Raw genomic sequence first — 22,954 nt, forward strand, 5'->3', positions numbered from 1 at the left:
GTAGGGAGTCATTTAGCAGAGGCTCTTATCCAGAGATACTACAGCAGGGAGTCATTTAGCAGAGGCTCTTTTCCAGAGACACTACAGTAGGGAGTCATTTAGCAATCGCTTGTCCAGAGACACTACAGTAGGGAGTCATTTAGCAGAGGCTCTTATCCAGAGGCACTGCAGTAGGGAGTCATTTAGCAGAGGCTCTTACCCAGAGACACTACAGTAGGGAGTCATTTAGCAGAGGCTCTTATCCAGACACAACAGAAGGGAGTCATTTATCAGTCTCTTATCCAGAGACACTATAGCAGGGAGTCATTTAGCAGTTTCTTATCCAGAGACACTACCGTAGGGAGTCATTTAGCAGTCGCTTGTCCAGAGACACTACAGTTGGGAGTCATTTAGCAGAGACTCTTATCCAGAGACACTACAGTTGGGAGTCATTTAGCAGAGACTCTTATCCAGACACAACAGAAGGGAGTCATTTAGCAGAGGCTCTTATTCAGAGACACTACAGTTGGGAGTCGTTTAGCAGTTTCTTATCCAGAGACACTACAGTTGGGAGTCATTTAGCAGAGGCTCTTACCCAGAGACACTGCAGTAGGGAGTCATTTAGCAGAGGCTCTTACCCAGAGACACTACAGTAGGGAGTCATTTAGCAGAGGCTCTTATCCAGAGACACTGCAGTAGGGAGTCATTTAGCAGAGGCTCTTATCCAGAGGCACTACAGTAGGGAGTCATTTAGCAGAGGCTCTTACCCAGAGACACTACAGTAGGGAGTCATTTAGCAGAGGTTCTTATCCAGAGACACTGCAGTAGGGAGTCATTTAGCAGAGTCTCTTATCCAGTGACACTACAGTAGGGAGTCATTTAGCAGAGGCTCTTACCCAGAGACACTACAGTTGGGAGTCATTTAGAGTGACTTACTTACTGTACATTCATATTAAGATAGCTAGATGAGACAACCACAAATCACAGTCAAATACAAGATACGAACATTGCATTCCAGCTAAACACTGGGTATATAGCGTTTTTCATAACATTTTCATAACCATCTCAAATCTATGAATAAAAAATCAGAGAACAATAATATTTTATACACACATGAAGGTCCCCCCCATAAGAACACCTCTCCTTTGTGTAAGATTTCATTAACCAGATAGAGTAAAACTAATGATGCCCTCAAATCAGGACTTGTAATCTTGTTGTTACATTGTTATCGATATGTAGCTTTTTATTACACTGAATAGCATGAAAAGAACAATCCCCAATGATATATTGAACAAAGTGATATCAGCTTCCCAACACCACCCTTTGTCAGGTCTCAGAAAGAACGAAACATTGAGAATCACAACATGGACACACCAATCACTTCTAAAGGATTCTTTATTGCCATGTCCTCCAGTTCACAGTACATGAACAACATTTAGTCAGTTGACTTCCTGTGAGGGAAAGAACAGGTTTAGAGGTGGCATCATACTGAAAACATGTTTTTGTGTTTTACAATACATTCCCGCAGTGTGCCACTGCCTGGTTATGGTAACGTCAGCTCTTTAACTGGCTGAGCTGAGTGCATAATGTGTGCTACCGTTCTGACCTGATGTGTAGCCCAGGCCTGCCGTAAACCTACACCAGGATATGACTTCATGTGTAGTTCTACTGGTAATCATGTCCTGTATTCTATCTTGACATTCCAGCTCTGTGTGGTAAGTAGGGCATATACTGATGCCATGGTTTCCTGTAAGGATGGTGCCATGACATAAAAGGCAAACCAATAAGAGGATAACAGGAAAACACTGTTCATTTATCTGTGCTCTTACAGCATGGAGGGGAGGAGGGAACAGCCACATGTCTCTACCAGGGATCTTTCTCACAGGTTTCCTATTGGCTGGTTGGAGATCATTTGCCAGCTGAAGTAGCCTACAGCAGGTGAGAGCCTATTGAATTGTTACTATCTGTAATGTGTTGTTAGGTGTCAGACATACGTTCTGTGTTAGGTGTCAGACATACATTCTGTGTTAGGTGTCAGACATACGTTCTGTGTTAGGTGTCAGACATACGTTCTGTGTTAGGTGTCAGACATACGTTCTGTGTTAGGTGTCAGACATACGTTCTGTGTTAGGTGTCAGACATACATTCTGTGTTAGGTGTCAGACATACGTTCTGTGTTAGGTGTCAGACATATGTTCTGTGTTAGGTGTCAGACATACGTTCTGTGTTAGGTGTCAGACATACGTTCTGTGTTAGGTGTCAGACATATGTTCTGTGTTAGGTGTCAGACATATGTTCTGTGTTAGGTGTCAGACATACGTTCTGTGTTAGGTGTCAGACATATGTTCTGTGATGCATAAATGGGTCTTCAAAGTGCACTCAAGAGTGTGATTTGGAGGATGGTTTATACTTGTCCAAATGATTGTGGAAAGTTGCGTTTTTCTGCATCAAATGATTATATTTTGATAGGGTTGGAGATACTGGTCTTTAACCAGTGCTATACAGAATAATTCCCATTAGCCTAACAAAACACAAACTTCATATCGTCTTCATATAACCCATTTGACAATTTCCTGGGGTCCCTAAACCCATCTTACTCTAGGTCTTCTTTTAGATTTAATTAGGGCTGCAGAGCGGACCCTGGAGAGACCCCATACAAACCAACCGTACATCTGCGTCTGTCATGTGGCAGACACACCTGTCTATTCTGGAGGGTACATGACAACCTGTCACTGTCTGCTACCATAAAGAACTGAAATGAAGACACCAAGCTGAGTTACCGTTCATTACACTTTCAGGTAGGCAGAATGTCTGAGAGAGAAGCCTTCACATGAACCAGTCTGACCATGTTGTCTGTCCGGTCCTCTGTGGACAGTCTGAGAGTCACTCTTTGACACGTACCTAGTGGCTTTAGAGACCTTATTGAATGTGAACGTAGGAGCTCTGAATGAATAGCTCAATAGTAATATGATAATGATAACCAATATTATTTCCCCAAGAAATACTAGAACATTGCAGAAATATATTTCCTGCTGTCTTCTTATGCTTGAATTTCTAACAAAAAAAGATTATTCCTTAAAACCAACCCCCACCATACCAGTTTAACTTTTTAGCACATGTAATTGCTTCCTCCCTCCCCCCCTTGTATTAAAACATCCAACAAGAAATTCCACATTTGCAAGATTAATAAGTTATTACATTTTTATACATACATACATACATACACACACACACACACACACACACACACACACACACACACACACACACACACACACACACACACACACACACACACACACACACACACACACAGAGAGAGAGGGGAGCTAGGAAGTTGCCTGGTGCAGTATCATGCTTCAACAACCTCCTAGAATCTAAAGAACTATACAGAAGAACACAGTAAAACATCAGATATTCTTCCACTTCTCAACTCTACTAATCATTTCCAACAAGGCATCACCATTTCAGACAGCATGTATCAAACAGCCTGTTCGGCCACATTTACACTGGTCTGCATATTAAACCATTTACACTGGTCTGCATATTAAACCATTTACACTGGTCTGCATATTAAACCATCCTGCAATGGACAACATACACAACCGAATGCGCTATGTCACATTGAACACTTCAGCTGTATATGTCATATTCACATATAGATCAAGTTTAGATGTTTTATTTCATTAGAATATATGGTAATCTGCTGGTACCGGGCAATCACAGTGACTCTAAAATAAAATCACAAGAGGAAGTAAAAGGGTAGGTCTTTAAAAAGTAGCATTGAGACAGTGTGATTGACGATTGTTTGGCATCCCTTCCAAATTTTAAGTCTAGTTATTTTGGGCGTGTCACAGCTGGGTCCAGTGGTCTGAGTGGGGTGTAGGAGATCTGCCCTGGCGTCTTTTGGCAGAATAGTCTTGGAGGAGGAATAATCCCGTCCTCCTCTGATCTCATATTGTTATTGGCGTCATCAGCAGTGGACCTGAAGATGAGGTGGGGTGAGATCAAATCCACTTTCATTTTTCAAGCAAGGCATAAACCTGGGCAGGAGGTTAAATAGTGCCCTGGCCCATGCCCATATAGGTTATGCTAAAAGTGCAAAAACAACGCAGAAACACATACAGTAGTTACACACACAGAAAGATGAAATGAGGGAATCCCTCACCCACAGTCAACCACTCTAGAACCTTTCCGAATACATTTCAAATACACGAATTATCATTGTAGCCAGCAAACAAACAAACACAAAATATAATTGAACACAGATGGCTGTGTTCACTAAAGGAATCCTGTTCAGTTTACATTAAATCTCTACAATGTTTTTTTTCTTTGAAAGGAGAGCTGCCGTGTGGCAATGCATGGCTCAGTCCAGCAGGAGGTGTACTTTCTACAGTGTAGCTTCTACAGCCATTCTTTAAGGGATAAAGTTCCATTGTTTCATCCTCATCCAAGGTATTATCCACTTCCATATCCATCTCAAGTACTCGCACGGAACACCACCAGCTCTCTGAGTGCATTCGGTGAGTCAATTCCCTTATAACTAAATTGCATCTCATTCCCTGAAAGCAGATGTGAAATACTATTGTTCCATAACCCTTCAAATGAAGCTGAGGCGGTAGGGAGGGGAGAGAATAGTGTCTCTACACAATGAACTAACCATTCTGTGAGCAGGTTGGCAGAGAGAGGCAGGGTCTGTATGCATCAGTCCGTCTTTTCAAGCAGGCTGCCTGCATGCATGTCATTTTCCCTATGTAGCTCCAAGGCCATCCCCTCTAATGGTGCACAGCTGAGCTGTTTGTTCTCAGTCCGAGACGTTGCATATCATGGAGAGGGTTGAGCAGAGAGGAGAGAGACTACTGTTTACATACTGTACACACACTTTGGGTCAATTGAAATAAACAGCCATCAAACATGCTGCACATGTGTCTCTTCATCTAAATCAATTGGGTAGCTTTACGCAATTGCTATTCTGCCCAACTTGTCAAGTATGTGAAGCAAGATAAAATAACCATGGTGATGCACGCACGCGCACACTCACGGTACAAAGAAACACACTATTGGGTAAAGAGCAACCCTGGATATGCCTCTCAACTGGTCAAGCTATTGAGAAGACCATCAGATGGTGAGAAATGACTCAGGGATGTTTTTCAGTTGGTTTGACACTCATGGGCTGGTCCAGAGTTCAAATATCATTCTACAGAATGCAGAGTATTATGCATGTGTGTGTGTGTGTGTCTGTATTAATATACAGTGAGCAACAGTAATAGAGTATGTTGATGTATTGTGCATGGGTGTTTGTATACAATATTGAATGTGGTGTGTCCGGAATGTGTTTATGATCTTGATTGTCTGCGTTTGTTTGTGTGTGTGTGCGTTTGTTTGTGTGTGTTTGTGTGTCTGTGTACACATATTGTGTACTGTGACAGAACTAGCAGGGCTTGTTGACATTGCACAGCAGCTCGGTGACTTTGATGAGGCGGGCCACGGTGCTCTGGGATTCCTCCTGCAGCCGCTGGTTATTCTGCCTGAGGCTCTGCACCTCGGCCTGCAGCACCGCCTTGTCCTCCTTCTCCTGCCAGGGAGTGGCACACAACAACACCCGTCTGTCAGACCACCATGGCTGGGATGGATGGAGGGGTGAGAGGGGTCTGGGTGTGGGTGGAGGTGGGTGAGGGCTGGCTTGGACTGGGCTGGACAGCAGGCACGCACAGACAGACAGGTTCACAAACATACACATACATGCCTTGTGGTAGCAGTGCAAGCAAGACAGGGTACTAGAGAAGTATACACACACACCAGATACACGCACGCACTCAATCACGCAAATACAAACCAATTTCCTTCTATAAAAGCACTCCATAGGGAGAAGTGGAGTATGGAGGAAATGTTTAGACAGATTTACTATGGCAACCACTTGTTCCAGACCAAACAACCAATTAATAAATCAATCTCTCATTAAACGAGAGCAGAGGAATTGGCATAACATTTTATTTCCAATGTAGCTGATTGTTATACAAGTGAGATTTCCATAAAGACCCAAGCTCCAAAATGTCTTGCATTCCTCATCAACCAAGCAGCAGGGGTCACCCTAATCTCTCACTACTTGGAATTCAGTTTGAAATCAGCTATTGCAATTTTTAGAGCGGTGATTTGCCATAGTAAATGCTTCCTGTTTGCTATTTCACAAACTGTATCAAGAGTTGTGACAGAGACAGGAAATCGGAGGCTTAGGGTAGACAAACAGACAGGGGCCACTACCAGCACAACCAGTGTTACCAACAGCATTATTGTTTTAACACTAAACCTTTTAACTGACAGGTATGACAAAACATTTATTTTTACTGCTCTAATTACGTTGGTAAACCGTTTATAATAGCAACAAGGCACCTCAGGGATTTGTGGTTTATGGCCAATATACCACTGCCAAGGGGTGTATCCAGGCACTGCGTCATGCATAAGAACAGCCTTATGCTGTGGTATATCGGCCATTTACTACACCCCCTCGTACCTTATTGCTTAATTATATTGCCTCCCCACACCTTTGACTTATGTAATGATGTCGATATGTTTTAATATCTACACAGAGGGGGGGTTCTATCCAGACTGACCCCTGTCAATCTGTCTCGTCTGTCTGTCTGTCCGTCTCTGTCCATCTGTCTGTCTGGTGTGATGTGATGTCAGTGAGTCGTGGGATGAGGAGGAGACAGGTTACGGATAGTTGACAATAACAATTCATGATTGATGAGACCAGTTATCATCAATCTGGGTCAATAGGAATTATCTTTGGTAGCAGCAGTACTGTATGGCTTTGCTGGTTCAACTCCCTAGTGGACCATAATGCAACTGTGCCCTGGAGCAAGTCAATACACCTGAAATAACAAGTACTCAGCCTCAGAATTGGAAAATGAATAAATGTAAAGATGAGAGTCCACCAGAAAGCAAAGTAACCAATGATCATCACCACATCAGGTGGGTGTTCATTGGGCCATACTACACTATCTCCAGTCCCGTCAACCCTCCTGCCTTGGCAGTCAGACAGAAACCAAAGACTAACCAAAAGTAGTCCATGTTTCACATCACACTTCTGAATGGAACCTAACCAGCTACTCTGAGGTAACACAATTCCCACAGTCTCAGCTAATTCCTACTTGTTTCTGCTGGACATACTATAGGACTAGGACAGCCCATAACCAACCATGCTCACTCACTCTACCAGGGCAGAAGGTAAACAACAGAGAAAATGGATCATCTGATGTGGCATGTCCCTGTTAGGTCATCTTCCTTCCTTGTTCATTGTCCCTGACTGTTAATGTCTGTGTGTTGTCTAGATTGATGATAACACTGTGTTAATGGTGAGTGTTCAGAGGAAGAGTAGGGAGTCACGAAAACAGAGGGTAAGACTTTGTTTATGTTGGTGTTATAGCCACAGGATTGTGACCATAATATCTGCAGAGTTTGATTTGTATGTGTGCTTCATGTCTCACATGTTTCAAGAAGTTGAGCGAATAGCATTTGCACTAAAATCCTTAGAATGCCATTCACTTAGTTGGATAGCAGTTTTAAACACTGGCAGTGTGGCGTCTCTTTGATATTTGAGTGGTGAAAAGGACTACGTTGGAGATATAGCACACTGCATACCATAGGGTTTCAGTTGACCTCAGAGATGAAACACCTTCGTTACTGTAACAAAGGAATCATGTCTCACCCAAATGTGTTTAAAGTTGCTTGGGAGGCTTCCAAACCCTCTTCATTTCTCTCTCCTTCTTTCACTCTTTCTCACCCTTTCTCCTATTTGCTTCAGTCTTCCTTTCCTCTCCAGATGCTCTACATTGTGTAACCAACACTACAAGAGCAGCTAGTCATTCAGTAGTTCTGAAGGCTTCAAAGGTCATCCATCCCCAAGTCCCCATGTTTCCCAGAGAAGAGCCTGTGAATGGAGAAATGGTGCTGAGGTCCTGAGGCTGCACACAGGGATGACTGACAGCCTGTCAGACCTTCAGGGTTGCGAGGAGGAACTTTGCTTACATCGTTCACATCCATGAAGGACCCCACAGGTCATTTTGGGTTATTGGGTTAATTAACTCAGGTCTGTTTTTTAGTAGTTCCATTTCCAATTGTTATTTTGTTCTCAACGCAACAACAGAGGAAAAATCTCATGCTGTACTTGCCTCTACTGCCATTGGCCACTTAGTGTTGAGAGAGTGAGCATGGTTGCCCAAAGTCCCTCCAGCCAATCTTCTCACCTCCTCTGTTCACCCTGCCCAATGACAAGACAGGTTTCTTTTGCTTGGCCCACCCTACTTCTACATTCCGTCTGTCTGTCTGTCTGTCTGTCTGTCTGTCTGTCTGTCTGTCTGTCTGTCTGTCTGTCTGTCTGTCTGTCTGTCTGTCTGTCTGTCTGTCTGTCTGTCTGTCTGTCTGTCTGTCTGTCTGTCTGTCTGTCTGTCTGTCTGTCTGTCTGTCTGTCTGTCTGTCTGCATTAGGAATCAGGGGGTTGGGTGAGGAGAAGGGAGGGTGGGGTACAAGGTAGGGTGGGGGGTAAGTGGACGGGATGGGGGGGTCGTGGGGTCACTGTGTGGGCAGGATGCTGTGGGGGGGGGGGGGGGGGGGGTCTGGGGAGGGGCTGTGGTTGGCCATCTGAATGGGGAGTACCTTTTGCAAGTCGTCCTGCAGCCTCTTCAGCATGTCCTCCAGCTGGGACACCTTCTCCTCCAGGTGGCCCGGTGAGTCACTGGCGAAACGGGACAGAGACACACACTAAGTATAATGCACATAGTTTGGTGCTCTCTGTATGTTTCCTGTATCCAGGGTCGGCCCTAGCCTTTTGGGGGCCTTGAGCAAAATTTTGTTGGGGGGCCACACCACCTCGCAGGCAAAACATTTTAGTGGCCCTGTCGATAATTCAACCACAAGTTTAGATAGCTGGCTATTTTTTATTTTGTACTTTTTTCTCTCTTTTTTTACCCCTTTTTCATGGTATCCAATTGGTAGTTACAGTCTTGTCCCATCGCTGCAATTCCCGTACGGACTCGAGAGGCAAAGGTCAAGAGCCACGCGTCCTCCGAAACACGACCCCACTTCTTGACACACTGCTCGCTTAACCCGGAAGCCAGCCACCCCAATGTGTCGACCAAAGTCAGTGTGTATGCGCCCTGCCTGGACATCCCCGGACAAGGACATCCCGGCTGGCCAAACCCTCCCCTAACCCAGACAATGCTGGTCGAATTGTGCGCCGCCTCACGGGTCTCCTGGTCGTGGACGGCTGCAACACAGCCTGGGATCGAACCCAGGTCCGTAGTGATGCCTCTAGCACTGCGATGCAATGCCTTAGACCACTGCGCCACTCGGGAGGCCCCGGCTAGACTAAATGACCAATCAAAAAAATTGTTAGCTGATTGAGTAACTGTTAGTAACTGACATGACAAGAGAAAAACTTCTGAGGGTCAACCAAATTTCGAAAATGCACTTGATGTATTCAACTAACTCTCAACAGATTGAGTTCCAAAAAAATACACACTACCGTTCAAAAATTTGGGGTCACTTAGAAATGTCCTTGTTTTTGAAAGAAAAGCTATTTTTTTGTCCATTAAAATAACATTGAATTGATCAGAAATACAGTGTAGACACTGTTAATGTTGTAAATGACTATTGTAGCTGGAAATTACAGATTTTTAATGGAATATCTACATAGGCGCACAGAGGCCCATTATCAGCAACCATCACTCCTGTGTTCCAATGACACGTTGTGTTGGCTGATCCAAGTTTATGATTTTAAAAGGCTAATTGATCATTAAAAAAAACTTCTGCAATTATGTTTTTTATTTTTTCACCCCAATTGATAGTTAGTCTTGTCTCCTCGCTGCAACTCCCGTACGGACTCGGGAGAGGCAAAGGTCGAGAGCCACGCGTCCTCTGAAACACAACCCAACCAAGCCGCACTGCTTCTTGACACAATGCCCATCCAACCAGGAAGCCAGTGACGAAGGAAACACCGTACACCTGGCGACCTGGTCAGCATGCACTGCGCCCGGCACGCCACAGGAGTCGCTAGTGCGCGATGAGACAAGGACATCCCTGCCGGGCCAAACCCTCCCTAACCCAGACGACGCTGGGCCAATTGTGAGCCGCCCCATGGGCCTCCCGGTCGGCTGCGACAGAGCCTGGACTCAAACCCAGAATCTCTGGCGGCAAAGCTAGCGACGCAGTGCATTCGACCACTGTGCCACCCGGGAGGCCGTCTTTTGCAATTATGTTAGCACAGCTGAAAACTGTTGTGCTAATTAAAGAAGCAATAAAACTGGCCTTCTTTAGACTAGTTGAGTATCTGGTGCATCAGCATTTGTGGGTTCGATTACAGGCTCAAAATGTCCAGAAACAAAGAACTTTCTCCCACTCCTCTTTCTATTCTGGTTAGAGCCAGTTTGCGCTGTTCTGTGAAGGGAGTAGTACACAGCGTTGTATGAGATCTTTAGTTTCTTTGCAATTTCTCACATGGAATAGCCTTCATTTCTCAGAACAAGAATAGACTGACGAGTTTCAGAAGAAAGTTACTTTTGAACGGTAGTGTATATATATATATTTTTTTGACAGGTGGTCGGTCGGGCACCCTAGGAGACAGCTTATGTCGCTCATGCCTGGGGCCGGCGCTGCCTGTATCCTCTCTGTTTTGTGTTTGTGTGAAAAGACAGTGAGTAAAATAGATGTATGTTTGTGAGCTAGAGAGACTTTGAGTCAGAATGGGAGACACAATAAAGGGGGGAATGGGGTAAAAGAGGAGCATGCCATCACACTGAGTCAAACAGAGAGGAGGCTGAGGTACTGGCTGTGACCCCACTCTCTGGGGGGGTCTCAGGGGGAGTTGGGATATGCACAAAAGTACATGTCCAATTAACACGTATGAAATAGGACAAATATAAGCAACCGCCAAATGATTATTAATCAGAGAGAAAGAAGGAGAATTACATAACAGCAGGAGAGAAAGAGTTGGAGAGTTAAAGAGAGTGTGAGAGATGATGAGGGGAGATCTAAGGACAGGCAATATGCCAAAGAGCAAGTATCATGATGAGCAACAGAGAGGCTGAAATATGCACACTGTTCAAAAGTCCATCTCTGATTTACAACCTCCCACAGGAAGATCCACACAAAGGACAATGAGTCAGACACCATTTGGAGTTCACATACACAGAGAGACATGCATAGAGGTCTACAGTGATCCAATCTCAGTGTGTGCATGTATTTATTTTTCATTTGATATTTAACATTTATTTAACTAGGCAATTCAGTTAAGAACAAATTCTTATTTTCATTGACAGCCCACCGGTGAACAGTGGGTTAACTGCCTTGTTCAGGGGTAGAAAGACAAGAGTTTTACCTTGTCAGCTCGGGGATTTAATCCAGCAACCTTTTGGTTACTGGCCCAACGCTTTAACCACTAGGCTACCAGCCGTGTATAGCTAGAGACCCAAACCCACCTGTCCTTCATGTCCTTTAGCTTGCCATCTGTCAGGGAGTCTGCTCCTTGGGTCCCATCTCCTGCTTTACGTTGTGAAATATGACACATCACTTACCCATGTTAGTCACTGAGCCCAACCACACAGAGCCAGTCATACACAGCCAGCCATATACACTCGATAGAAAATAAAGTATTTTGTTTTCAACAGTGCTAATTTGACAATTTCCTGTGGTAATGTATCAAATATGACAGCTGTAGATGCATTTAGTAAAATAACATAATCTGTTGTCATCCCATGCAGATAGATGTCTTCTTACCTTCACGTGACAAGGCTTCTAGGATGCTGCGGCATGCTGTGGCTAGATCAGCTATAGACTGCCACTCCTCCTCTGAGGAATCTGTGGTCTCCGACAGGACTGGAAGAGAGAAACAGAGTTTCAATGGGCTTTCATAACAAAGGCATATCAACAAGGTGAGCAGCAGACCATGACAACACAACAGAATTGTGGGATTTATGAGCAGGCAAATGCCTTCTGTGGTTCAACAAGGACAAAGAGCCACCACCAGGGGGTGCTACCACAATGCTTTGCTGCCTCGGTGGCGCTGCCCGACTAGCTGCAGTGTGAGAGCGAGAAGTGGGTTCTTTCAATCTCTGTGTGTGACGGCCTTCTGGAGTGTGGGGAGGGAAACAGAGACCATCTCCTCCAAGAAAGCTGAAGTATCTGCTGAGAAGATGAGTGAGTGAGCTCTTACAGAAACACTGTGATGAGTCTCATAGCCTCACGGCAGAGAAAGAGAGAGCAGATGGTCCAAAAGGGATCCTTGATTTGAGGCAGCCCAAAGCCCACCCCCCATCTGGCCCTCCTTTGGTGTGTAGCTGGTAGGGGGTGGTAGAGGGGCGGGGGCATATTGGGTTATGGGGATAGGGGGCAGCCTAGATGAAAGAAGAGGGACAAAGGGGATGGAAGGGAGGGCTAAAGGAGGATAATGAGGAGAGGGGTTTAGGGGAGAAAGGGTCTGGGGGCTAAAAAGGGATTTGAGTCTCAATTACAGCAGAGAGCATTTTTGAACAGTTGTAATTGTTCCATTTCAGCACCATTCGGCATGGCCTCATCAGCTGGCACAGGGTCTGCAGAGGCCTTCAGACGGCCTGGCCTTCATAGACCTTCTCTTATCATAGCTACTCCTCTCTCTCTTTACAGTTAGCTTTCTTTTGTTTTACTGCTCTCACTCTCAAGCTGTTGTGGCAGTGGAACAACTGTCTGTTTGCCATCACTAGGAGGGTGATCAACATCGCTGAGCAGAGTCTCTAATAGACACTATTGTGTTAAAGTGCTGGTTAATAAACAGGAGAAATACATGGGAAATGGGATTCACAACACACATCACCATCCTCACCTAAAACCAGGACGTCTACCTAGGGGTAGTTGATATGTGGTGATGGTAATGAGGTGTGTAAGGACATTGGAGAGGAATTGGGATGTTATGCAGGACAGAGTGAGTGGTGTGGTGGAACACCCACTCTTGGTGATGGAGTTGTGTAGGCTCAGGGCTCGGGAGTTTCTCTCCGCTCTGTTCAGACATGACAACCGGGTGGAGGACAGGGAGGGGTCACTCGCTGATGGCCTCTCCTCACCCAACTCAGCCCCCACAAACTAGAGGGAAAGAGAGAGAGATAGAAACAGTCAGACTAGGGGGTGGGGATCTTCATCAGATTATTATCCAGATTGTCATTTGTCTCCATGCCTGTGTGTGTCTCTGTGCCTGCTCCTCGTCCAGGGGCATCTTGGGTTTGACAGCCAGGATGAGGTCAGGCGTGGCGTCTCTCAGCTCCCCTGGGTTCTCATAGATGTGATGTTTCAACTTCACACCCACGTTGTCATACACATGCCTGTCACAGAGAGACACAAAGATTGAGACATATACAGATTATAAATCCGCTACTTACACTAATGACTTTCCAATCCAATCTGGAGGGCAAACTAGTTAATCTAGACCTCTTCAGGATAGCTGAGATTTGGGCTAAAATTTGAGTTCATTCGATGAAACCATAAACACACACAATAATACCTAGTGAAAACCATGATGTTTGACAAGGATGTCAGAGAATCCTCTGAGGAATAAATAACCTGAGGTTTATGATGGGGCTGAGGGTGGAGGTCACATACCTGTCACATATGTCTCGGCAGGACGGGTGCCTCTCTAGGGAGTAGCTGCGTGTTAGCTGGGAGGGGGTGAGCTCCACGGTCTGGTTGAGTGGGTGGTCCTGCAGGGAGGTGGCCCGTAACAGAGGCAGGCTGGGTGGGGAGAGGAGGGAGCCCTGGTCCCCCTGGTCCTCCTCACCCTGTCCAGTCTCTGACAGCCTGTCCTCAGCCTCTCCTCCCTCTGCTGGTCCCTCCATCGTCTCCGCCTCCTTCCCCTCTCCCTGTTCCCGCTCCTCTTCCTCCATGTCTTCCTCCTCCTCCCTCTCGTCCAGCACCCAGGCCTCTCCAGACTGGCCCTCCCCAGGCTTACGCTCTGCATCCTGGATGGCTTTCTGGTATAACTCTGAGAAACTCCTGGAGCCATTAGAGACAGCAGGAGAGCAAGAAATGTTTCACTAACAAGATGGTATTACTGAATAAATATTACAGAAATGTATACCTCCCTTTTAATACACTCCGTTTATTCATGAATGGTACAGTATTCTAGAGCAGTACCTCTGAGGATTTTGCAGAACAATAAAAACATATATTTACCTATGAAAAAACATTGAAATCCAAGAGGTGTCCTTCCCTATTATAAGATGTAACAACATTCTGAGAGTGGCCACACTTTTGGGGTTGTTCTTAAACACGTCAGAACCATATCTACCAATGAGGGGTTCTCTCTCTGTAGATAGCTCCACCAGCCAGTTTGACATGTACATAGCGAAACCTGTTAATAGTGTTGCCTTTCCTCTGTCTGAGAAGTTCCTCCTTTACCAGGCTGCAGTAACACTGTCCATCTGGCTGACATTAGAAGAATGTAGAGGTCTTTGCTAACTGCCACTACCTGGGTCACTATCATTAGAGGCCATTAGAGACATTGATTGGTGGTTAACCAGCTGGTGGGACACTGACTACAACACACCATAAACAACAGAGTGAGCTGTGACCCTGGAATGGTGTGTCTCTGACCTCCTGAATTCATCTGTTCCCCTCCCTCCCTCACTACCTCCCTTGTCCTTTAACTCATTATCAACATTAGTCTTCACCTACCAAACTTCCTTGAACCCTGACCCCCATCCTTCTCTCCATATCTGCCTCTCCCCCAGCCTTCTCACCCCTTAATTCTCGCCATGTTACCCTCCCCTCCCCACTGTCATGTATCCCCATCCATCTTTCACTACCCCTGACCCCCCTTCACCCCCCTCTCTGACCTGCGGGGCTTGCCGTTCTCATCTGGAGGGATGACGGTGATGTGGATTTTGTGGGCGGTGCGGAGCAGTCTGGTTCTTTCCTCTGGTCCTAGGTGCACCAGGGCGTGGCCACACAGACGCACCACCCGTGCCCCCAGCTGCAGACCCCCGCTCTCCGCATAGCCGAACCGCTGCAGATCCGTCACAAAGCCCTCCTCGCTCATCAGGAAGCCTGGCTGGCCGACCCCGTCACGCAGGGGGGTCACCTCCCGTGCCTCGCACCCCCGCGTCACCAACTGGACACAGAAACAGGACACAGTGAGTATCCAGTAATGTATCATCAGAACAGAAACAATGATTCACTAACTTAATAGTATATGAGCAGCGGTGTTTGATAGACTTCCCACCTCCAGTCTCTGCACCATCTCCCGTATCTCCTCCGCCTGGCTGTCCATCACACTGATTGACACAGCCTCCCCCCTCTCATAGAAGATATCCAGGCAAGGCCCGCCTATGGTCCTGCTGTCTATCACCGCCTTCCAGCCAATCACATCGCGGCAGCAGCAGTTGAACACCACCCTCCGTGTGTATCTCTCGATCAGCACCACTGATTCAGCTGAGACCCCCAGTAGACAGGGCAGCTTGTGTCCTCCTGTCTCCCCCTCATTCCCACTGGTGGCCATCACAGCCCAGACCAATGCCCCAGCACTGTGCAGCTCTGCCCCCTTGGCCCCTTTCAGTTTGTCTTTGCGTTTGCTCCCCAGGGACAGCAGGGGGAACTTGGTGGAGGAGTCGATTGGCGTGGTGGTCACGTAGTTCTCTGCCAGGTCCTTCAGGTACTCCTGCCGTGTCCGCGTGGCCATGGAGCGGAACTTCTCCGCCTTCTCGGCAGCGTTCTCAGCGTTCACCGCCTTGGCCAGCAGGAAGTCTCTGAAGGCAGGGGAACGGGGGAATCGAGCACCCTTAGGGAACAGAGGCCCAAATAACGGGATGTCTTTGGAGCGTGTCACCGCCACCCTGAGATGGAGGGAGGGAGAGAGAGAGGAGGTGGAAAAGGATAGTCAACAACAACAGCAGAGGGAGAAGGAGAGAGGGGGGGGGATGGAGGTGGAAAAGGATAGTCAACAACAACAGCAGAGGGGGAAGGAGAGAGAGGGGGGGAGAGAGAATGGAGGTGGAAAAGGATAGTCAACAACAACAGCAGAGGGAGAAGGAGAGAGGGGGCGGGAGAATGGAGGTGGAAAAGGATAGTCAACAACAACAGCAGAGGGGGAAGGAGAGAGAGGGGGGGAGAGAGAATGGAGGTGGAAAAGGATAGTCAACAACAACAGCAGAGGGAGAAGGAGAGAGGGGGGGGGAGAATGGAGGTGGAAAAGGATAGTCAACAACAACAGCAGAGGGGGAAGGAGAGAGAGCGGGGGGAGAGAGAATGGAGGTGGAAAAGGATAGTCAACAACAACAGCAGAGGGGGAAGGAGAGAGAGTGTGTTAGGGTATAAACCTCATAGAAAAATTAATCCAGCCTCATAATCATAGTCTTGCTAAACAGTCCTAGTTTTGATTCCCAACATGTTGTTACACAGTTCTTACACCTGTAATCTCTGATTGATAATGCTGAAAGAAAATAAACCAACTGGGGCAGTTGTGGAGCAGCCAGGTACAGTGGTAGAGCAGGAGAGAAGGTTCTTTTCTCACCTGTAGTAGGTGTGGTCAGAGCAGGACTGTTCCACCTGGACGATGATGAAGACATGTTGGAAATGGGAGCGGATGGCCTTAGGAGTGAAGGGCAGAGCCCCTGGCTCCTGGAACACTATGGTTACTATGTCATTCCCAATGTGCCTCTTTCTCAGCAACTACCAAACAGAGAGAGGGGGGGGGGGTAGCAGGGAGAGGGAAAGAGAGAGAGAGAGAGAGAGAGACACAGAGAGAGACACAGAGAGAGAGAGACACAGAGAGAGAGAGAGAGAGAGAGAGATAGAGAGACACAGAGAGAGAGAGAGAGACACAGAGAGAGAGACAGAGAGAGAGAGAGAGAGAGAGAGAGAGAGACAGAGAGACAGAGAGAGAGGGAGAGAGAGACACAGAGAGAGAGAGAGAGAGAGAGAGAGAGAGAGAGACAGAGAGACAGAGAGAGAGGGAGAGAGAGACACAGAGAGAGAGAGAGAGAGAGAGAGAGAGAGAGAGAGAGAGATAGGGTTAGCGAGGTAGTCAAGAGAGTGGGGAAGCTGTTTTGTTTTGGTTATTTGATCCACTAATGATCATGTGCAGTTAGTTATTTGGTGTTAGTTATTTGCATGGTGTCATGTTTCCAAATCACTCCACCAGAAGAGCTGACATGTGAGAGGCTCCCCAGCCTGACTGCCAGCCAAATATACAGAGAGGCAGTATATCAGTAGCTATAGGCAGACACAGCATGCTTTTAGAGTGGGTGTTGGACATAGAAACGCAGAAGAACAAAGAATTTGTCTGTCATGCTTGCTGTGCGACATTACTCAAGCGTGAAAGCCTTCATTTCAATATATTACTATGGGGAAATGTGTAGCTTTTACCACCAAAGAATAACCATGACATAAACACAGAATCAAGAAGATTATTTTTTTAATTGTGATTTACTACAGGAATGCTGCTTGTGAAAGTTGATTATTCTCTTCAACATAAAAAGACAGTGCTTGAATAAAAGATCAGGACCTCTGCTTCTGATCGCATTAAGGCTCAAACACACCAATTGCATTTGCTGGCTAAGAGTACTTAGTATCTCTGAAAGTCATTTGTAGAATCTCGTGAAAAACATTGTCAGTCAGACGTCTACAGCGGGTGGTCCCTAAAACACAGCGCGCTGAACGATTAGCAAACGAACACTAGATCCACATCTGGTCGGTGTGATGTGCGCGAGCCTTCAGATTTCAAAAGTACCTTCTAAATACTATGTTATTACACCATCATTGCTATAGCTGATCATTTATTTATTTAACTAGGCAAGTCAGTTAAGAACACATTTTTATTTAGACGGTCTACCCCGGCCAAACCCTAACGACCCTGGGCCAATTGTGCGCCGGCCTATGGGACTCCCAATCACGGCCGGTTGTGAGACAGCCTGGAATCGAACCAGGGTCTGTAGTGACACCTCTAGCACTGAGATGCAGTGCCTTAGACCACTGCGCCACTCGCGAGTCCCTTAGTTGACTGGGTTTCCTTGGTGTCCTGTAAAGCAGTGTGTATTGTTACCTGTTGTGTGTTGTTGGCCGTGTAGGGCAGCATGGTGGACACATGGAACATCACCTCATAGTCCTGGTAGTGTGTGTAGAGGGACTGGGTCCCTGTGGAGTCCGCTGTACACACACACACACAGAGAAAGGTTTACACACGTCGCTCTCAGCCTAGTAGTTAACAGAGTGAGAGACAGTCTCCAGATAGTTAAACACAGACTAAACTGTCAGTACACTGTGGTCTGACTCTAGGGTGCTGAGATTACACAGTGATGGACAGCATTAAGATGGAGGACAAACACAGAGACTATACGACCTCCCCCAATACTGCTACGATTACACAGTGTTAGACAGTGTTAATCTTATGCGTTCCCTGGCAAATAATGCCCCCTAGATAGTGTGTGTCTCCAGACAGGGTGAGCTATATCCAGCCTATAGATAATGTATTGATAGTGTGTTAATGACTGTACAAGTGTACTATCTTAATTTGTCCAGTTTCTCACAGCAGGAAAATTAATCCTGCAGAAACAGGAAATGTGAATTATTATGTGGATTATAATTAATGGAAAAATATTTTGGGGGTTGGTAAATTTTGTTGCTAGGGCTAATCAAGTCCAACATTTATAAATTCGAAATTACAAAATTACAAACGTTAGAAGCCTTGTTAAACCTTGAATACACTACAAGTGTGCATCCTGCTATGCTGGAAAATTCCCTGCAACACCAGTGATCAAATTAAGAGAGCAGATCTGTATGTGCAGTGCTCACTCTTGGTGTCCAACTGAGCTCGGTACTTCTCCCAGCCTTTCAGATTCACCCGCTCCCCCAGCAGATCCAGGAACTCCTCGAAGGCCGGCCCCGAGCTCTCGTTGTTATACATGTCCTCCTCAGAGCTCTGGCCTGCACGGCAGTACATCACCCCCACCTTCCTCTGGAAGTTCAGCTGGAGGGGGGGGGGGGGGGGGGATTAATTAAATCTTACCTGTTCATCAAACCGTAGGAAGTTTACATCTAACAGAGTATCCTGAGCAGTGGAGGCTGCTGAGGGGAGGACAGCACATAATAATGTCTGGAATGGAGTAAATGGCATCAAACACATGGAAACCATGTGGTTGACTCCATTCTAGCCATTATTATGAGCTGTCCTCCCCTCAGCAGCCTCCACTGATCCTGATGGAACTGACCATTTTTGGGCCAGGCCATGCAGAGTGCCAGAACACTGAGTGGTCAACCCAGCACAGTTAGTGTTACTAACCATGAACAATTCATCCAGTATGTTTAGGATGAATCTCTGAATGACAAATAATAGACCATGAATTGAAATTACAATGTCCTTATCCATTTCTATTAAATATATATATATATATATATATACACAACTTATTATTATTTTTACCCACTTTTTCTCCCCAATAGCCTAGTGGTTGGAGCGTTGGTTAACTGTCTTTGCTCAGGGGCAGGAAAAACAGATTTGATCCAGCAACCTTTCGGTTACTGGCCCAACACGCTAACCACTAGGCTACCTGCAGTCAACCCCCTGCACCACTCTGTTTCAGAGGGGTTGGGTTAAATGCAGAGGACACATTTCAGTTGAATGCATTCAGTTGTACAACTGACTAGGTATCCACCTTTCCCAATTTTGGCTCGGGAGAGGCGAAGGTGGAGTCACGTCCTCCGAAACATGCCAGCAGACTTACAGACTTACACCCTCCAGCTTAACCCGGAAGCCAGCCGCACCAATGTGTCGGAGGAAACACTGTTCAATTGGCAACCGGAGTCAGCCTGCAGGGCATAAGAGTCACTAGAGTGCGATGAGCCAAGTAAAGCCTCACCGGCCAAATCCTCTCCTAAACCGGACGATACTGGGCCAATTGTGCGCCATCCTATGTGACTCCCGGCAATGGACGGTTGTGGCACAGCCCGGGAAATGAACCCGGGTCTGTTGTAACGCATCTAGCGATGCAGTGCCTTAGACCGCTGAGCCACTCAGGAGGCCAATTTCTATTCATTCTAATAATCTATCTATATATTCCATTTCTATGCCACTGGCAGTATGGCGGTGTAAGCAGCAGCACCATGGGTGGGACCTACTCACCCCTTGTTCGTCCAGCTTGAGCAGGGTGTCTCGGACCTTGGGTGAGGTGGAGGCCAGGCGCAGGCAGTGGAGGTTGAGCTCTGGGATGATGAACTCCAGGAGCCTCTTGGGAGACAGGCCTCGGGGGGTGGTATGGCGGGCCGCTGAGGGCACGGACTCCTCCAGGATGGAGCCTCGCAGAGTCTTCAGCTGGGAGGAAGAGAAAGGCAAGAGGGGTGTGAGTGACTGAAATGGATGAGTGACTTCGTAATGCCATAATGTGTCAGTCTGGGTTTGTGTATGAGTGAATGCCAGTATGTTTGTCATAAAAGGACCTGTAAGTCTGTCAATACTGTCTACTCTTTTTGACCACGAGTCTGCGGTGTAGACTGACCTCAGTGGTTCTGAAGATTATCCTGTAGTTATACTGAGCTCCACTAGACCCCTCCTTCTCCTCTCTACGGAAGCTGATGGCCACTGGACCAAGGCGGTCATCCATGCCAAAGAAGTTCTGATGATCTGAGGAGTGAAAAGAGTGTTTTTACACATCTACAACAGGTTTCCTTATAACACTGTTGTTGACTAACACTATTAATTCAAGAAAAGCAAACAACCTCTCTCACACACACCTACACAGCACTCACCTTTCATGTAGAAGTATTTGCGGTAGTAGTGGGCTCCCAGGTCTGCGTGTTCTATGAAGTAGTTGCTCTTGCCCTGCTGTTGGACGTGGCTCTCTCTGGGTTCCTCCAGTACTGAGACCGCATCGTTGGGGTTCCTCAGGCTTAGCCACAGACCCTGCGTATGCCCCAGGCCCGCCCGCTCCTCACCCCCCATCTCATTACGGAAGTGGGGGCAGCTGAGCAGCAGCTCGTTGTCGATGCCATCTCCTTCGTCCAGGGAGGGGTCCTCCACAGCCCCCCCAACACCGCCCCCGCTCTGCGAGGGCGTGGCCTGGGTGAGGGGACGCATCGTCGAGGCAGCCGATGCCCCTGAGGTGATGTTCTTTTTGCGGCCGATGCTGTCTCGGTTGCTGGCCGCCTCTGTGAGGTCAAACAAAATGCTCTGGACATCATAGTGGGCAACATTCCTGACCCAGGCTCCTCCACCCAGGTTGTCATAAGGACCTGGTTGGGGGATCTGTGGAGGGGAGGGCTTGGCCTTCTTGCTCAGCCCCTCAGGCTTTGGGGGCTTGGCTGGTTTTGGGGTGTCTCCTGCGGGGGTGGACAGAGCCCTGAAGAAGCCGTCAGGCTCTGGGGGGGTTCCCTGCAGGCCCAGCAGCAGAAAGGGGTCTTTGAAGCGGAGGGCGTTGGGGCTCAGAACGCCTTGGTCCTCTGCACTCGGCTCCTGGGTTCCTGACAGACCTATCTGTCTCTCCAGTGAGGAGAGGCTGCCATACTCCCTGTGCAGCACCACCCCTGAGTCCTCCTGGGCCCCGGCACCTGCCTTCTCCCCCACCGCCCGTGTTGCCTTCCCTCCCGCCTTACCAGAGGAGTCCAGGTCTCCCAGCGTCACGTCACTGTTGCTTCTCTGCATGATGTGTCCTCGGCCCACTGACCTCAGGTTCAGACCCACACAGCTCGGAGTAGTAAGACTCTCCCCATCTGTTCCATCCCTCCTCGGGGGCCACTCCCCTGCCACCACCCGCGCCCTTACCCCACCCTCCCGCTTAGAGTCAAAGTTGACCGTTGTCAGTGGGGGTCGTGGCCTCTGCCGGCAAAACTTGCGTAGAAAGAGGTCGTCAGACTGCATGGTTCCTCAGACTCCGACTCCAACTATCTCTCCTCACTGTGTCAAGCCTGATGAGTAAGAGGGCTACACGTGGTCTTCATCCACATTCAATAACAAAATGCAAAGGACTATTAGATGACTGTATCAGATACAATAATATGTTTTAGGTCTGGAAAACGTACACCCATTCCAAGTTCCTTTAGGACGTCCTCCAGCTTTGGCTTTGCAGGTGACTACTATTCTGGTGTGCCTCAGTCGTGGTGTGGTCCAGTCGTGGTGTGGTCCAGTCGTGGTGTGGTCCAGTCGTGGTGTGGTCCAGTTGTGGTGTGGTCCAGTCGTGGTGGGGTCCAGTTGTGGTGGGGTCCAGTCGTGGTGTGGTCCAGTCGTGGTGAGGTCCAGTTGTGGTGTGGTCCAGTCGTGGTGTGGTCCAGTCGTGGTGGGGTCCTGGTGTGGTCCAGTCGTGGTGTGGTCCAGTCGTGGTGTGGTCCAGTCGTGGTGGGGTCCAGTTGTGGTGTGGTCCAGTCGTGGTTTGGTCCAGTTGTGGTGTGGTCCAGTCGTGGTGGGGTCCAGTCGTGGTGTGGTCCAGTTGTGGTGTGGTCCAGTCGTGGTGTGGTCCAGTCGTGGTTTGGTCCAGTTGTGGTGTGGTCCAGTCGTGGTTTGGTCCAGCTCTCTGTCCTCTGGGTTGGGGAGGATTTGCGTGTGTTTTGGCCTCTCTGATCTGTCATCCATCAGCTCCCACCCCTCAGCACCTGCTTGCTTCTCTTTGGTCTCTTCCACTGGACACCTGTACACAGCGACAAAGCAACGGTCATTTTTAAGTATGGTTTGACTGCAGACACCCATCTTGGCTTGACACTGCTATTATGCTTCCTGATACCTCAGATTTCATTCAACGGTTGCAAAGCAAACCGTAGACCAGTGTTTTAGCCCCTTTGGCCAAAATATTACCATGCATTTATTTTCAACAATGAAGTGTAGAAACGTGAATAGGAAAACCAGAAGCTCTGACGTGTGTTGTATTTTTCAGTAGCGTTTCACCTCTGAATACTTGCATTAAAAAAAAAATCCTTTCCAAAAATAGCTTCCAAGCAAGTCATATGGCCCACCACATCCACCCTACAGACAATCAAT

At 47.5% G+C, this 22,954-nt stretch overlaps 1 protein-coding gene across 6 annotated transcripts in view; it reads right to left on the reverse strand.

Annotated features, from left to right (window-relative positions):
• Positions 1–1,356: 1,356 nt before the first annotated feature.
• The window catches only part of LOC109873763 (signal-induced proliferation-associated protein 1), a 44,011-nt gene continuing 22,413 nt past the window's right edge, over positions 1,357–22,954 (reverse strand). Inside the window, exons 2-17 of one of the 6 annotated variants that reach the window (XR_004206141.1) lie at positions 20,737–22,607; positions 20,487–20,611; positions 20,114–20,302; positions 18,787–18,961; positions 18,038–18,141; positions 16,508–16,665; positions 15,221–15,830; positions 14,835–15,109; positions 13,603–13,992; positions 13,181–13,325; positions 12,957–13,089; positions 11,752–11,850; positions 11,454–11,517; positions 8,635–8,713; positions 4,640–5,602; positions 1,357–3,964 (exon numbers count right to left, since the gene is read on the reverse strand). Coding sequence is in view for 5 of the 6 variants with exons in the window: in XM_031809042.1 (XP_031664902.1) it covers positions 5,411–5,602; positions 8,635–8,713; positions 11,454–11,517; positions 11,752–11,850; positions 12,957–13,089; positions 13,181–13,325; positions 13,603–13,992; positions 14,835–15,109; positions 15,221–15,830; positions 16,508–16,665; positions 18,038–18,141; positions 18,787–18,961; positions 20,114–20,302; positions 20,487–20,611; positions 20,737–21,844 (3,846 nt within the window). In the remaining variant the exon portion in view is untranslated. The other 5 variants (XM_031809042.1, XM_031809045.1, XM_020465462.2 and 2 more) reach the window with 5 other exon arrangements.

This window comes from Oncorhynchus kisutch, linkage group LG29 (genome assembly GCF_002021735.2).
Source record: "Oncorhynchus kisutch isolate 150728-3 linkage group LG29, Okis_V2, whole genome shotgun sequence".
NCBI classification, from domain to species: Eukaryota; Metazoa; Chordata; class Actinopteri; order Salmoniformes; family Salmonidae; genus Oncorhynchus; species Oncorhynchus kisutch.